This window comes from Lampetra planeri, chromosome 3 (genome assembly GCF_965212315.1).
Source record: "Lampetra planeri chromosome 3, kcLamPlan1.2.h2, whole genome shotgun sequence".
NCBI classification, from domain to species: Eukaryota; Metazoa; Chordata; class Hyperoartia; order Petromyzontiformes; family Petromyzontidae; genus Lampetra; species Lampetra planeri.
Window position 1 is genome coordinate 12,144,483 of NC_136109.1, and position 11,633 is coordinate 12,156,115.

The 11,633-nt window shown below is 56.1% G+C and overlaps 1 protein-coding gene across 2 annotated transcripts; it reads left to right on the forward strand.

The window, feature by feature from the left end:
- Positions 1–1,026: 1,026 nt before the first annotated feature.
- Positions 1,027–9,260, forward strand: DNAJC21 (DnaJ heat shock protein family (Hsp40) member C21). Of its 2 annotated transcripts, none has more exons than XM_078620803.1 (12): positions 1,027–1,307; positions 3,037–3,130; positions 3,710–3,836; positions 4,302–4,418; positions 4,764–4,847; positions 5,235–5,455; positions 6,118–6,275; positions 6,785–6,860; positions 7,236–7,341; positions 7,548–8,083; positions 8,193–8,259; positions 9,012–9,260. In XM_078620803.1, the coding sequence occupies exons 1-12, from the start codon at positions 1,202–1,204 to the stop codon at positions 9,171–9,173; spliced, it is 1,854 nt and encodes a 617-aa protein (XP_078476929.1). In that variant the 5' UTR covers positions 1,027–1,201; the 3' UTR covers positions 9,174–9,260. The 2 variants fall into 2 exon arrangements, with proteins under 2 accessions (XP_078476929.1, XP_078476924.1); XM_078620798.1 differs by having other exon boundaries at positions 1,044–1,307; positions 7,551–8,083.
- Positions 9,261–11,633: the final 2,373 nt, after the last annotated feature.

Here is an 11,633-nt window from a genome sequence, read left to right on the forward strand (position 1 = left end):
TGCAGTCACGAAAGCTCTAAATCGAAATTTAATGTCAGAGTTTTCAAGTTTAAATTTTTCAAGTTTTCATTGATTAGGTACAGCCCTGTGGTGAGCCATGCGGCTCTGAACGGAGAACATCTTAAAGCGACGACGCGCATCAGAAACATCCCGGATAAACCAGCAAATCTTCCAACCAAAAAAACACTGCTGGGTGCAAAAATCCCAGAGAACGCCAAGAGGCGAACAGGACAAGGGTAATGCACGAGAAGAGCATTCATAGCTCGGGGTGAGCAGCTTAACAAGTATAACCCGTAAAAACACAGTTTTTCACTATAAATCCTTTATATGCGTGGCGGCTAGAGTCCTCTCGTCCTCTGGCTTGAGATGGCTGCCACCTATGGGTCAGATGATTGCATTGCACCATTAAGCAATTGGTAATTAAATATTATATTTTTGTCCTGAAAAGTGTAAAATTTTGGGAAAAAAAAATCACGAACATTAATTGTCACGCACAACGAGTCTGTGTGGAAAATGTCAGCTCGATTGGATCACGGGAAGTGGGTTAAAAAACGACCGAAAGATTTGCACGGTCGTAAGCAAGCAAGCAAGCGAACTTAATATAAAGGATTTTAAAATGGTATTTTTTATACCAATATCAAAGTATGACAACGTAAGAATAGGTGTTTTACGCTTGCTGGCAAATAAACAGGATTTGTGTTAAGATGTTCAAATACCAAATAGATCGCTTTTGCAAGAAACCAAGTCTGCATTATCCACACGAACTTGTGGTGAACTTGCAAAAAAACACACGCCCTGATAATATATGCATCTTAACACCTGAACATCTTCCTTGCAAGAGGTTCCTGTTTGGCGTTTGAACATCCTAACACAACTCCCGTTTTATTGTCAGAAAAGGGTTAGAAACCTATATTTTTTCAAAGCAAAAAGCACCACCGTCTGATTAAATAAATAAATAAGTATGTATGAATCGCGTTCTCACGTTCAGCTTTGTCCTCGGCACGACCCGTAGCCGAGGACAACGTCATCACCCGGCTCAGCCAGCTGGGTCGCGTGTTTGGCCTCTCGCTCGCTGCCAGGGCCCCCCTCAATCCCAGGGCCCCCCTCGCTCCCAGGCCCCCCGTGAAGGGGTCAGGGCTGTCTGTGAGTCCCCACTCACCCCCCCCCCCCCCGAGGTCCCAGGGGGTTGCGACGAGCTGGTATGCCTGCCATGCGCTGCTACTACGAGGTGCTCGGGGCGGCGAGGAACGCGTCGGACGAAGAGCTCAAGAAGGCCTACCGGCGCCTGGCGCTACAATGGCATCCAGGTACACATGGGGGGCACGGCGGGGACCCCTCTAAGGGGGACCCTCTCACGGGGACACGGGTACCCCTCTCACGGGGACCCCTCTAAGGGGACCCCTCTCACGGGGACTCCTCTCACGGGGACACGGGGACCCCTCTCACGGGGACCCCTCTCATGGGGACCCCTGTAAGGGGACCCCTCTCACGAGAGACCCACGGAAACTCCTTTTCACGAAGGCCCCTTTTCACGAAGGCCCCTTTCAAGCGTGCCCAGGGGATCGCTGTCAGTCGGACTCGTGGACCCCTCCTTCAACGCGGATTGGACTCGGGAAATCTCCATAGGAGACCCAGGGATCAGGGACCCAGAAGCATTCCCCAGGGCCAGATTTCCCGGCGAGACCCAATTCCGACTATAATTACTGACCAATTAGGGACCGATTATGTTATTGCGCCTGCAAGCGGCCCTTGCGATGGAGAGCCCAAGCAAGAAGTGTTATGCGTGTTGGTGTGTACACGTGTTGGTGTGTACACGTGTGGGTGTGTACGCGTGTTGGTGTGTGCGCGTTTTGGTGTGTGCGCGTGTTGGTGTGTACGCGTGTGGGTGTGTGCGCGTGTTGGTGTGTGCGCGTTTTGGTGTGTGCACGTGTTGGTGTGTACGCGTGTGGGTGTGTGCGCGTGTTGGTGTGTGCGCGTGTTGGTGTGTGCGCGTGTTGGTATGTGCACGTGTGGGTGTGTACACGTGTGGGTGTGTACGCGTGTTGGTGTGTTCGCGTGTGGGTGTGTACGCGTGTTGGTGTGTGCGCGTGTTGGTATGTGCACGTGTGGGTGTGTGCACGTGTTGGTGTGTGCACGTGTTGTTGTGTGCACGTGTTGGTGTGTGCACGTTTTAGTGTGTACACGTGTTGGGTTATACACGGGGTGCTTCAAAACATTTTTAACACTTAAATGAGACTATCGTTTTTAATGGAAAGAGAACGGATAATATACTGTAACATGATAACAAATATCTGTTAAGAGCTCAAAAAGTCAAAGTCTCTTTGTGTAGGTTAATGTGTTGACGTGTCGGCGAGCCTTCGACGCTTCACGTGGCCTCAAGGTGCACCTAGCCTGACACATGTGCCGTGGTGACGTCACTGCCATTTAGTTGCGAATTACGGTTATATTCATGTGTGTTTAATTTCATGTTCATGTGTGTGTGCATGTAAGTCGACACGGCCTCAAATGAGTACCTGGTGCAGTGTGTAAAAACATCACCACTGGGGAGACAAAGGCGGCCGGGCGTGGTGCTGGCCACCCAGCCCCTCGTGTGCCGTGTCGTATTTAATAGGTGCTCGCAAACAGCACTTGCCCCAACAGTCTGTTCAGGCTATACGGGGCATCTGTGTCTTTGTATATTAGTGGATGTTGATGTGCGTGACAATGAGAGGTTCGTGGTTCGAATCCCGCGGCGGCCCTGGTTAATGCTGCGGTGTGTATTGACCGTAATATACTCGCAGTCCCAGTCACTCGCAGTGGACGATAAAGATCCACCGATGTCATTGGGAAGAGTAGGCCGCTGTGTGCCGGAGTCCGCATCCAAATTCTATTACACCGCAAATTACTCAATTGGGATCACACAGCAGCAGCAGTCATTGCCCCCTTCTGGCAGACTAATGCCCCCAGGGCACTTCCTGCAAATGAGACTCCTGGTCCGGTCGTGAGTTCTCACTTGGTTACACAAAGTAATCTTGAACCTTTGTCCACGTGTGCCAGACAAGAACGCCGACAATGTGGAGGAGGCCACGGAGACGTTCAAGCTGATCCAGGCGGCGTACGACGTCTTGAGCGATGCGCAGGAGCGCGCATGGTGCGACCCGGTCACCACCGTAGCCACCACCACGGCCGCCACCACAGCCACCACCACCGCCACCACCACAGCCACCACCACAGCCTCCATCACCACAGCCTCCACCACCATACCAAACACTACAACCACCACCATAGCCACCACCACAGCCTCCTCCACCATAGCAACCACCACAACCACCACCAGAGCCTCCACAAACAGCACTATTGAAGTTGTAATGAGGGTTACTACTTTGTGGTTGAGCGCGAGAGCAAAATCCACGAAACGTAAAAAGCAGACCACCTCGTTGCTCATTTTCTTTTAGAGTCGAACATTTATTTAAAGTTTGTTGAACATCGACTGTTTCATGCCCCCTGTAGTGATGGTGCTGATGCGTGTAGTGATGGATGTTGCTGGATGTGTTTGTGGTGGTGCTACCGGTGATGGTGCTGATGATGTTGGCACTGATGATGTTTGCGGTGATGTGTGCACGGTGATGTGTGTGCGGTGATGTGTGTGCGGTGATGTGTGTGCGGTGATGTGTGTGCGGTGATGTGTATGCGGTGATGTGTGCGCGGTGGCGCTGCGGTGTGGCTGCAGGTACGATGCGCACAGGGAAGCCATCCTGCAGGGCGCCATGTCTGGCGGGGAATTCTCCGACGACAGCCTCGACCTCATGCCATACTTCACCGCTTCCTGCTACAGCGGCTTTGGCGACGACAACAAGGTGAGCCCCCCCCCCCCAACTCCTGCTTCCCACCAGGGGCCCCCCAGACACCCGTCTCCTGCGCCAGGTCACTTGCTGCCAGCTAACGCTAAATCAACGGTGTGAAACATTTTCCTTATCCAGGGCCAAATCGGACTTTCTCAAATGCCCTTGGTGGAAATCACACACACAGACAGTACAGTCACGAGCCCTTGCAGTGACTGAGTGTACGGAGATTAGAAACAGTGTTGGTCAACGAAATATTCCCCTCTAGTACCCGATCAGCACGGATAAGATGCTAGCAGCGGAGGATAAATCTTTGTGTGCGGGCCCGTTTTGACGAGGCCATATATGGCCACTGTGCCCCCCTGCAAAACATGGCGAACAGGCCGTACTGAAGCTACGTGTCATGTGGAATGAAGCCTCCGGCTAAACCATCCCTGTCGTCTTGTGGCTTCTCTCCGGAACCATCTGGGTGTGCCGCAGGGCTTCTACACCGTCTACCGCGGCGTGTTTGAGGAGGTGGCGGAGGAGGAGTTCGTGGAGGACGACGCCGACGATGAGTTTCCGCCGTTCGGAGACGCGGGCAGCGACTACGAGACGGTAACCATGATAGCGGTGGTGGGGGGGGGGGAGCGATGGTGCTACATGGTGTTTATCGTGATGGTTTGGTGGAAGTGTGATGTTGCTGATTATTTGATGCTGGTATGATGCTGGCAGTAGCGCAGCTCGTGCAGTTGCATCGTGATTGTGCAGCTCGCGAAAGTGTGATGGTGGTGTTGGTGGCATTTTTGACGGAGGCGCGACTGTGGTGCTTTGTTGGTGGTACCTGTGGTCTGACATTGGCTCCGGTGAAGATGCGACGGCGATTGTAATGACGGCATGGAGGCAGTGGTGCTGACCGTGTGATTGCGTGTTTGGTGTTGATGGGGTGACGGCGCTGTGCAGGTGGTGCACGTGTTCTACGCGTACTGGCAGAGCTTCAGCTCGCGCCGTTTGTTCTCGTGGAAGGAAGCCTACGACACGCGACAGGTCAGTCCCTCCCTCATCCACCCATAGATCTCCCTCCCTCATCCCTCCACCTCCCTCCCTCATCCCTCCTTCCCTACATCCCTCATCCCTACACCTCCCTCCCTCCCTCATCCCTCCACCTCCCTCCCTCATCCCTCCTTCCCTACATCCCTCATCCCTACACCTCCCTCCCTCCCTCATCCCTCCACCTCCCTCCCTCATCCCTCCTTCCCTACATCCCTCATCCCGAGACCTCCCTCCCTCATCCACCCCTAGGCCTACCTCCCTCCCTCATCCCTACACCTCCCTCCCTCATCCCTCCCTCCCTCCCCACATCCCTCCCTCCCTCATCCCTCCCGTGGCAACGGTTCGGTCCCCGTGATTAACGTTGGATGCACGGCGGCACAGGGGAGCAACCGGTGGGAGAAGCGCGCGATGGAGAAGGAGAACCGCAAGCTGCGGGAGCGGGCGCGGCGCGAGCGCTCCGAGGCCGTGCGGGAGCTTGTGGCGTTCGCGCGCAAGCGAGACCCCCGTGTCGCCACGCACAAGCGCGTGCTGGAGGAGCGCAACGCCGAGAAAGCACGGCGGTCGCAGGAGGCGCGCCGGCGGCAGAAGGCGGAGAGAGCCAGGCACGTTGCCCACGGGAAGACGCACATCGGAACACGTGCATTGAAAGCGCACGTGCAGCGCACTCGGACACACCGTGTGGGGAGCGGTAGTGACGCGGTTAGCTCGCTCTCCTCCGAACCCCGGAGACCCGCGTTCGATTCCCGCTCACGACCAACACCCATGACGATTATCTGAATCGGTCCTGACCTGTCCCCTAGGTCGACTCAGCCTCAAATGACTACCTGGTGCGGTTTGTAAAAATATCGCCACTGGGGAGGCAAAGGCAGCAGGGCGTGGTGCTGGCCACGTGGTACTGATCACCCACCCCCTCGTGCCCTGCAGACCTTCATAGCTACACGCCAACAGCACTTGCACCGCCAGTCTGTTCAGGCTAAACGGGGAACTTTTGTCTCTGTGCGTGTTTGTCTCTGCTTGTGTGTGTGAGTCCGTCTCGATGTGCATCTCAGTGTGCAGCACAGGCAGTGCGCATGTACCAGCAATCTCATGCAATTGACCAATAACTGCTGTGTTTGTCCCGTGACCTCTTGCCAACGGTGAGGGCCTTCCACACTTGCCGCGACGGCCTCAAAGCGCGCCTAGAAATAGCACAAGCCCTGCTAGTGACGTACACGCGACCTAGTGGCGAGTAGCGGCCGCTCATGCTGTTGTTGGTGCATCGCAGGCTGGCCGAGGGCTATGAGCAGCCCAGCTGGGTGTGTCTGGATGGGCTGGAGAAGGAGCTGGTCGCCCTCGAGGCGAGCTACCAGCACGAGTTTGGGGAGGAGCCGGCGAGCGACGGGGATGACTCCGGCCACGACCCAGCCACGTCCGCAGAGCCAGGTCACCACCGCACGTGGCACCTGGCGTAACACCACGGCACCTTGCCAGTGAACCTACCGGAAAAACTGGCACCCACCCAGCACTACCAGGCTTCCCTACCAGCGTTCCATCACCCATGACCCTGTGCTGGCTCCGATAAAAAACGTAACTTTTTTTATTAAACCAGGTAAAGCCCACCGAGCTATATGACTCTTTTTCAGAAGCTATCTGGCTACAATTGATAGCTCAACGAAGTGGCTTATCGCGTGGAAATGTACATCAGCCAAATACTCTAAACGCATGTTGATGATAAATGTGGAGGGAAAAACTGGAGGACCCGGAGAAAAATCCACACGGCCACGGGTAGAGAAACATGCAAAAACTCTAGGTCGGCATCAAACCCACGACCTCTTTAACAGGCGAGATAGTTGACATCTATCCACCGCAGCGCCCTGGGAGAACCCCTGCCGTGCGTTCTCCGTGCGGGACTCATGCGTGCACCCCTCTTCCCTCCCACGTTTGGCGTGCAGAGGAGGCTGCGCGGGACTGGGAAGACTTTGAGCTGTATTGCGCGGCCTGCAGCAAGGCCTTCAAGAGCCTCAAGGCGTGAGTACTACTCCCGTGCAGGCCCACTGGGGCGTGGCGTGGCGGCGTGTGTGTGTGTGCTCGTGGTATGGGAAGCGGTGGCGCAGCGGATCACGCGCTGCCATACGAACCCAGCGACCCAAGTTTCGATTCGCGCTCACGGCCAACACCAGTGACGATTATTTGAACCGGTCCTGGGCCTCCCCCAGATCGACTCGGCCTCCAATAAGTACTTGGTCCGATGCGTAAAATATCGCCACGAGGGAGACAAAGGTGGCCTGGCGTGGTTCTGGCCACCCACCCCCTCGTGTGCCGTGCCGGTCTTCATAGGTGCTGATCACAGTTGATCACGGGGGTTGTGGTGCACGCGGTGCGGTCTCTCGTGTCGTGGCTCAGGAAGGAGAACCACGACCGGTCCAAGAAGCACCGAGACAACGTGGCATGGCTACGGCAGCAGATGACAGCCGAGGAGTTCGCGTTCCTGTCCGGAGCGGGGCCCCAGGTGCTGCCCTCACCCGTGTCCGTGTCCTCACCGTGTCCTCACCGTGTCCTCACCGTGTCCTCACCGTGTCCTCACCGTGTCCTCACTTGTCATCATCCTGACCACACCGTGACCTCACCATGCCCTTCTCACCTTGTCCCTACCATCTGTCTTGTATTATCTCTTATCCTAACTCTGCTGTTGCTGCTCCCTGTTGTGTCATGGAGGAGGAGGGAGGAGGCCTTGAGGGGGAAGTTGCTGATGTTGGAGGTGGAAAAGATGATGGAGGTGATCATTTGGAAGCTGAGGATGCTGATGATGGAGATGATGACAACGACGAGGACGACGACGATGATGATGACGACGGCGATGAAGAGGAGGAGATGCCCAAGACTGATGCGAGGAGACGACGGCGCCCAGTGAAATCAGCTCGGAGCACCGATGACACTCACCACGCACCGCACACCCCCAGCACCGCACCCAACCTCGAACCGCACATCCCCGGCACCGCCAGCACCGCGCCCAACCAAGACACCGCACAGACTAACGGTACCGCACACGCAGACGAAATGGCACACGGCGACCACAACGCCAGGCCCGACGACCACGGTGCACCGTGCCTGGCACCCGCCTCGGAGGACTCCCCAGGAAGGGAAGGCCCCCCGGGGCCACCAGAGGTGGCGGGCAAGAAAGAGGAGAGGACTGAGTCCACGAGGGAGGAGGGGAAGCGGACGAGGAAAGGTGGCGACACAACGAGCTCCAGGTGAGGCCCATGTGACGCACACAGCACGGAGACATTAGGGTGTGCAGGGGGGGGGTGGGCACGCGGGGGGGGGGGGTGCCATAGGCTAATGGAGAGACTCTGTCCGCAGGGAGGATGGACGCAAGGGCAAGAAGAACAAGGATGTTCCCCCGCCCAGCGAGCCCGGCACCAGCCAGGTGCTCAACACAGCTCACCACAACAACCTTGCCACCCTCTCCACACAGTACTGTTGGCAACACCCTCACAAACCCTCACTTCACACCACAACCTCAATACACTCTCGGCACACTGATCAATGCCCTTCGTCACCATTTACCCCACAACCTCACTACACCACCTCCAATACACTTCTCCACACTGCTTCGCACACACATCCTTACCATTCTTCCCCATTACGGAACCCACGCCGCCACGCTCACCTGCCAGTCTCAACACACCCACGCCTCGCTCACTGCAGCCACACCAGATGTCGCAAACGGGTTTTGGTTCCTTACCCGTACCCAGCCACACCAGGGTCGCAATCAGGTACCCGATACCCGTACCCTACCCGATACCCGGCTACCCGTACCAGGCCGGGTATCGTGTAGGGTACGGGTACGGGTACCCGATTGCGACCTCTGGGATTAAGCCATGTTACAGGCGCGGGTGGGTTGATTCTAGGAACTTGAATTGTGAGAAGAGACAAGACGTTGGGAAATGAGTGACAAACGGTTACTCACCAGTGACTCACGGCCTACCCGTACCCGTACCCGGCCGCACCAGGGTCGCAAACGGGTACCCGTACCCGGCCTGGTACGGGTAGCCGGGTATCGGGTAGGGTACGGGTATCGGGTACCCGATTGCGACCTCTGAGCCACACCACCCGTGCTCACCGCGCCACACTTAAGCCGCCGGCATGACCCGTGTATGTTTTCCGGTGCCACTGCAGGAATCTCTGGGCTGCGCCAGCTGCGGGCAGGATTTCTCTTCCCGGAACCGGCTGTTCCAGCACCTGCGTAGCACCGGGCACGCCGCCCCCCGCACTGCCGAGCCCACGGCCCCCACGGCGCCAGCAGCACCCGGCAAGAAGGGCAAACACAAGCGGAAATAGCAGCACAACCGCCCCCCCTCCCCCCCGCCCGTCCGCCTCTTAACCAGCCTTGTTATTATTTTTGCGGAGATAAACCCTGCAAAGTCACGGCGTTGCATGTGCAATCTGTGGTGGTGCTGTGTGGTGTAGGGGTGAGGGTCAATTCTTAGTGAAGGTAGGGTGGGGGTGGTGGCCCAGCTGGGAGCTTTGGCGCCACCTGGGCCAAGTGGCTCCTGTCGTTTCAAATGCTGCTGTTGCTCTGGAGAATCTTACTGCAACCCATCTCTCTCTAAGCTCGCGAGAACGTGGGCCGCTTTCACAGAAAGACACTCGCCACACAGTAGCAGGAGTTTGTTTATTTTTTGCTTTTTTTACGAATCACTGTCTTGTGGCTGTCATTGGGGGATCGGAGCGGTGAGAGTCGGCTCGTGTAGGCAAGGTGAGGTGGCGTGGGTCAGGTGAGGTGATCTAAGTAAGGCTGATGGATCGAATGGTGTGGATTTAAGTAGCGTTGATTGGGCTTGGCTCCTTGTGCTGGGGAGATGGTGTGGCGTGGCTGGCAGGTGTAGTTGAGTTCCTGTTGAACAGGAGCACCGAACTCTGCGTCACACAAGCAACGTGAAGTCGTTCGAATAATTGACGATCTTGTGCTCACTCTCACGTTGTTTAGTGGCCTAACCCTTTGTTTTATCGCTAATTCCACTGTCATTGTTTCCATGAACCTGGCGCTATTACACCTCTGCCCATGCTAAGGACCCGTTTTACCCCTGCCATGCTCAACCACGTTGGTTCACGTTTCTCTCTTCCTCCTTCCCCCCCCCCGCACTGCTCCTCCACCTTGGACCTCCCTCACCCATCCTTTGTTTCTCAAGTTGCTATAACCTTGCCCAAATCGAGACACTTGTTCTTATCTGCTGTGCTATCATGAGTGCCGTCTCTCTCCGTCATCCCCATCTCCGAAGTCCCCGTAGCCTGGCCTCAAGACCAGTCGTGCGTTCGTTCACATCTGGAATTCAAAACCTAGTGCTGCTTTGTTGCTGGCCTACGCTCATGTTCGGCCTTTAAAAAGAAAAAGGTGGTTTGGGTGTGGGGTGGGATCGTTGGGTAGCCACTTGGTGTAGCCACATGGTGGTGGCCATTTAGGATGGTTTCAGAATGTGACTCAGTGACGGTTGTGGTCGTATTGTGTGGCTGTGTAGTGCAGTTAGCTGGTTTTACAACATGGTGTGGACAAATGGTGGCGGCGGTGGTGTTGTTGTAGTAGGCTGGTGGAGTTGCGTCGAGTGGCTGTGCGGTGGGGGCGGCTGTGCGGTGGCACGACCGTGTCGAGGCGGCTTGGCGCTTGCGTTGGTTGCTCAGGGCCCTGTGCATCACAGCGAGTGCAACATCCACGTCGGCAGTGGTAATGCACATGGGCGGCTTGATGCGGAACACCTGTGGCACCAGGGCCCACACCGATCCTGTGATGCTGCCATCGCCACAAGACCCCCATCCCCACTCGAAGCCCCACCAGCCCGCAACCGCCCCCCCCCTGGCCTCACCTGTCCGTAGACGCCGCCCTTTCCAATGAAGAGCGACATTTCCCTGCAGTCCTCCCAGAGCTCGTTCATCTGCGCCGCCGTAAGTGGCGTCCTGCTTGCCTGAGCAAGCGCACAGTGTAGCGGCACTCGAACACGGCGCATGTATGAGGCGGTGCGCACACGCACCCTGCGTTGGCATTCGTCTGCATGCGTGCGTCTGCAATCGTACCTTGTCGGTGACAAGTTCAACAACTATCATGAGCCCCTTGCCGTGCACGTCGCCCACCACCTTGAACTCGTCACGGAACCGAGCCAGCCCGGCCAGGAGCCGCCCCCCCCGTCCTCGGAGCACACAGCCGGGCTCCCGTCCTCCTCGATGACCTGCGCACGAGCACATGGACGGGGAGACACGTGGAGACGCAACAGGGGACACATGGCGGTGGGGGGGGGGCATACTGGGAGACGTGAGGACATGCCAGGACTCGTGTGGTCTCACAGGGATACTGCCGAGCCTGTGCTCAACAGTACAGAGTGCAACAACAGGGAAATGCTTTTAAGTTTTTAGTTTTACGAATGAAGATTGATGTGTTAATATTGGTTAAGTTTCCAAATATGCACACATGCATTATTTAACGAAGAAAATATCACAGGTTATGTATATTTACAAAGCTGGAAGCAAAACATTATTTTTGCAATAAACTGTTTGGTCCAAAGGTGCCAGACTTTTATTCCCTCAATTTAAAATTAGTACTCCAAACTCACGTTTTACGCTCTTGCTGAGTGCACGATGAATGCAGGATCTGGAATTTTACAAAAATTCGTGACCGACGTCAACTCTAAATGCCCAGGGATGTTGCAAGAAGCGAGGAAGCCCCATGGGAAAGAAGAACTGGGTGTCGGAGCACTGAAGAACCAGGGTGGAGGCCGAGAGGCAGGCCTCACAGGAAGTGGATCGAAGTGG

What these genes read in the sequence shown, in the direction of transcription:
- DNAJC21 (XM_078620803.1), top strand. Translation starts at nt 1,202, where the DNA reads ATGCCTGCCATGCGCTGCTACTACGAGGTGCTCGGGGCGGCGAGGAAC. An exon ending in CGGGCAGCGACTACGAGACG is followed by an intron (nt 4,419 to 4,763) that starts GTAACCATGATA and finishes GGCGCTGTGCAG; the next exon opens with GTGGTGCACGTGTTCTACGC. An exon ending in AGCCACGTCCGCAGAGCCAG is followed by an intron (nt 6,276 to 6,784) that starts GTCACCACCGCA and finishes TTTGGCGTGCAG; the next exon opens with AGGAGGCTGCGCGGGACTGG.